Source organism: Octodon degus, unplaced genomic scaffold (assembly GCF_000260255.1).
Source record: "Octodon degus isolate 3935 unplaced genomic scaffold, OctDeg1.0 scaffold00011, whole genome shotgun sequence".
Lineage (NCBI taxonomy): Eukaryota > Metazoa > Chordata > Mammalia > Rodentia > Octodontidae > Octodon > Octodon degus.
The window spans coordinates 25,391,624-25,395,975 of NW_004524587.1; the positions used below are offsets into that span (position 1 = coordinate 25,391,624).

The 4,352-nt window shown below is 40.5% G+C and overlaps 1 protein-coding gene across 9 annotated transcripts in view; it reads left to right on the forward strand.

Moving 5' to 3' along the window:
• Positions 1–4,352, forward strand: part of Cnot1 (CCR4-NOT transcription complex subunit 1) — a 100,019-nt gene that overhangs the window by 29,535 nt on the left and 66,132 nt on the right. For all 9 annotated transcript variants that reach the window (XM_004625921.2, XM_004625923.3, XM_023709267.1 and 6 more), the window contains exons 6-8: positions 1,321–1,375; positions 1,778–1,981; positions 3,236–3,404. In XM_004625921.2, the coding sequence (XP_004625978.1) occupies positions 1,321–1,375; positions 1,778–1,981; positions 3,236–3,404 (428 nt within the window). The remainder of the gene's footprint in view (positions 1–1,320; positions 1,376–1,777; positions 1,982–3,235; positions 3,405–4,352) is intronic.

Below are 4,352 nucleotides of genomic sequence, written 5' to 3' on the forward strand. Positions count from 1 at the left end.
GCTGGGGGATCGAACCGCGGTCCCTGGGCTTTTCCAAGCTTGTTCCAAATAGGTGCTTTAGACCACTGAGCCATCTCTCCAGCCCCTCTTTATTCTTTTTGAGACAAGGTTTCACTGTGCAGTTAAAGACTGGCCTTGAACTCACTTTTCTCTTCTGTGTGGTGCTGGGAACAAGTTCAAGACTTGCCAGGCAGACTCATGCCCCTGAGCTGTCTTCTAGCCCTTAAGCTCACTTTGTATCACCAGCTGACCACAAACTTGGAGTGATCCTCCTGCCAGCCTCCTAAGTGCTAGAATTGCAGCTGTGCACCACCATAGCCAGCTGTGTTTTTCTTTTTTGGACATTCTTTGTGTAGTCTAGACCAAGAATTTATCAGTAACTGAGGCTGAACTCAAACTTAGAATCCTCTTGCCTCAGCCTCTTCTGTGTTGGGATCCCAGTCATGTGCTACCATATCTGATTCCAGCACAGCTTTTTACAACTTGTTACATACTGTTTCTGTGCATGTATATATACATGACATGGGGAAAATTTTTAGTGAGAAACACCTTTTGTTTGGTTTTGTTCTTTGAGACAGGGTCTTGCTATGCAGTCCAGGGTAATTTGAAACTTCCTCTGTAGTCTGGATTGTCCTGTCCCAGCCTCCTTAGTGGTGGGATTACAGCCATGTGCCATTAAACAACAGCTTTCAGTTGTTTTTAAAAAAGTCATTGGAGGGCTGGTGAGATGGCTCAGTGGTCTAAAGCACCTACTTAGAACAAGCTTAGCAAAAACAAAGGGACCACAGTTCAATCCCCCAGCACCACATGCCAGCCAGCCCCGCCCCCTGGTGGGCAGAGCTGGCCACACACATAAATAAATAAATAAATAAATTTAAAAAAAAAAAGTCATTGGAGGCCTGGAGAGATAGCTCAGTAGAATAAGTGCTTGCGTGGCAAGCACAGGGTCCTGAGTTCAATCCTTGGTACCGCAAAAATAAATAAAAATTTTGGGGGGACTACCCGCTTGGCTCCCCCTTCTGTTCCTTTCTCTGACAGGAGCTTTCTTTCCCCCTAATAAATTTTATTTTATTTTATTTTATTTTATTTATTTATTTTGTGTGTGTGTGTAGCCAGCTCAGCCCACCAGGGGGCGGTGCTGGCTGGCATGTGGTGCTGGGGATTGAACCCTGGTCGCTGTGCTTTGCGAAGCTTGTTCTAAGTAGGTGCTTTAGACCACTGAGCCATCTCACCAGCCCTCCCCCTAATAAATCTATTCTGCTCATTTTTAAAAAAAAAAAATCATTAGACTCTGGTTAATATGACTACTTCTTGTTTCAGGTAATTTTTGGTCTTGCCCTATTGAATTCTTCCAGTTCAGATCTTAGAGGTTTTGGTAAGTTGCTTTTCCCTTTACAGTAAGATACTCTTTTTTTTTTTTTGTGGAACCGGGGATTGAACTCATGGCCCTTGCACTTGCCAGGGAAGCGCCTATTTCACTGAGCCATCTCCCCAGCCACTACAGTAAGACACTCTTAACAAAAACTTTTTAGCAGTTTTTAAACAGATAGTTGTCTGTATTCACATTGTTGTAACAAATGTCAGGAAGTTTTTTATCTTGTAAAACTCCTTCCACTAGCCATCTCCTGGCAGTCTCTTTATATCCACCAAATAGAGCTGTTAGTAGCATCAGAGAGCGAATGAGTAAAAGGAGTGATCTTCTGTGTTTTGGTGATACGTGTCTTTTTACCGAATGTGGCACAAAGATAACTTGTTTTTTGGTTTACCTAACTTCTAGCTGCTCAGTTTATTAAACAGAAGCTTCCGGATCTTCTGCGTTCTTACATTGACGCAGACGTCAGTGGAAATCAAGAAGGTGGCTTCCAAGATATAGCAATAGAGGTCCTACACCTCCTCCTCTCCCATCTCCTCTTTGGGCAGAAGGGAGCCTTTGGAGTTGGACAGGAACAGATAGACGCTTTTCTTAAGACACTGCGCAGAGGTAATGAATTCTTTGTTGACAGTTGTACCATGTTTTATTTATATAATCACAAACCCATTTTAAAAACTTTTAAAATATAAGTGAAGGTAGTGATTTACTTTCTTGTCCCTTATGTTGCTGATCTGTTTAAGAGACTATTACATTTAAAATGAAGGCAGTAAAGCTTCATTAAAGAACCAGTTAAAATGAGTATAATTACCTAATAGGATTGAATAAAGGATCTTGGCACACTGAGCTGGATCCTCACATATTTTTTAAAAAGATATTTTTGAGATAGGGTCATGATAAATTGCCCAGGCTAGGTTTGAACTTGGGATCCTCCTGCTGTAGTCCCTCAAAGAGGTGGGGTTACTGACAGATGCCACCACATCCACCACCACTAATCTTTTATATAATTCCAAGCACAGATGAGAGTTGACATATTTTCCTGCTTTTCCCCTCTTAAGAGACTATTATAGTTGGAGGTTGTTTCAGTTTTGAATCTTGGTCACTTGATATTGCCCCTTTGGCTACTGGCATTATAATGTCAGGATAAATTTTTGTTTAGTTTTCCTCTGGTTTTTTTTTTTTTTTTTTTTTTTTTGGCGGTACCAGGGATTGAATTCAGGACCTTGCGCTTGCTCTGGAGGTGTTTATGTGGTTTTCATTTTGCAGGGGAAACTTCCCTTTTTAAAATAAATACATAAGAGGGGCCAGGGAGATAGCTCAGTAGAATAAAGGCGCAAGGGCCTGAGTTCAACCCCCGGCTCCACAAAAAATAAATAAATACGTAGGGCTGGGTCCACACCTGTTTTCTCAGCACTTTGGGAGGCTGAGGTAGAAAGAAGGAAATTTTGTTTGCCCTATCTCAAAATAGAACCAAGGGTTAAGGGTATAGCTCAGAGCTGCAGAAGCTTTCTTTTCGCTGGTGAAATAGATACTAATATACCCTGAAACTCTGAGTGCCTCCATTGTATAGTGCTGCCATTGTATTTTACCATTGTAAAAATTTAGTATTTAGGATGTTTTTTTTCAGGAGAAATTGAATCCTAGCATAAAAAGTTAAAAGCAACAGGTTAAAACAAAGATTCAAAATTCTCAAGCTGCTGTAAAGTCATAACTAGGGCTTACCAAGTAGAAGAAATTAAGTAGCTTTGCTTTGAGTATGAAATTGTGGTCCACTTGTTGGGTTTGAGGCCTTGAATGGGGAGAGAGCATAAAACATGATTTTGGTTTTTAACCAGTATTACAATTGTGTCCTTCTTGTTCCCTTAGATTTTCCCCAAGAACGCTGTCCTGTGGTGCTTGCACCACTTTTATATCCTGAAAAACGGGACATTCTAATGGACAGGATCCTGCCTGATTCCGGAGGTGTAGCTAAGACCATGATGGAGAGCTCTTTAGCTGATTTCATGCAAGAAGTGGGCTATGGCTTTTGTGCAAGGTTGGTAGTAAGATGTGCCAGACTGTTTTCATCATTCCTCTGTAAAATATGATGTAATTTTTCAAATGAGTTACTGAAATTCTTTGCTTCCCAGATTTTTGCTTCTAGATTGTCTTCACATAGTAGTATTGTTGGCTGCTGTAAATACTATGAGAGTGAAAATTCTCTTTATACCTACCAAGTTGTTTGGGAATCTAGGATTTCTTAGCCTAGTTTCCAGGTGAGGGATTTTTTAGCTTTTGGGGAAGAGAGACTATCAAACAAATGTCTATGGAACTTCTGTTAGTTCACATTTAATCTCTAGTTTACTTCTTCCTAATCCATCCCTCAGCTTCTTCACCATAGCCCTATCTCCTTCCTGTCAGTTTCCTTTCCTACTTTTTTTTTTTTTTCTTTTTTTTGCGGAACCAGGGATTGAACTCAGGCCCTTGCGCTTGCCAGGGAAGCACTTATTCCACTGAACCGTCTCCCCGGCCCCCTTTCCTACTTTTTTTATACCTTGGTTATTGTTTGTTTTTCTCATCTGCCAGAGGTATCAAAAAATTTGTTTCACCTGTTAGTAACATGTAATCTGCTCTATAGTAGATGATTAATACTTTTTTCTTGAGCGTAACATATTTAAGTCATTAGTGTTGCTTTGTTTTCAGTTTCAGTGCAACTTTTAAAATGTCGTTATTGTATACAGATATGTATATTATATGTATATTTTTCCCCCACTACAAAATGGTCCTTCATTTATATCTCCCTTTTTTTGTTTAGTTTTATCAGAGATGGGTATTCCATTGCCATTCAAATATTGTTGGTGCGTGAATTCAACAAAATACATAGTCCAGTAGTCCTGCAATGTCAGAAGTTGTTGACTTGAGGGGCCGGGGAGATGGCTCAGTAGAATAAGCCCCTGCCTGGCAAGCTCAAGGGCCTGAGTTCAATCCCTGGTTCTGCAAAAAA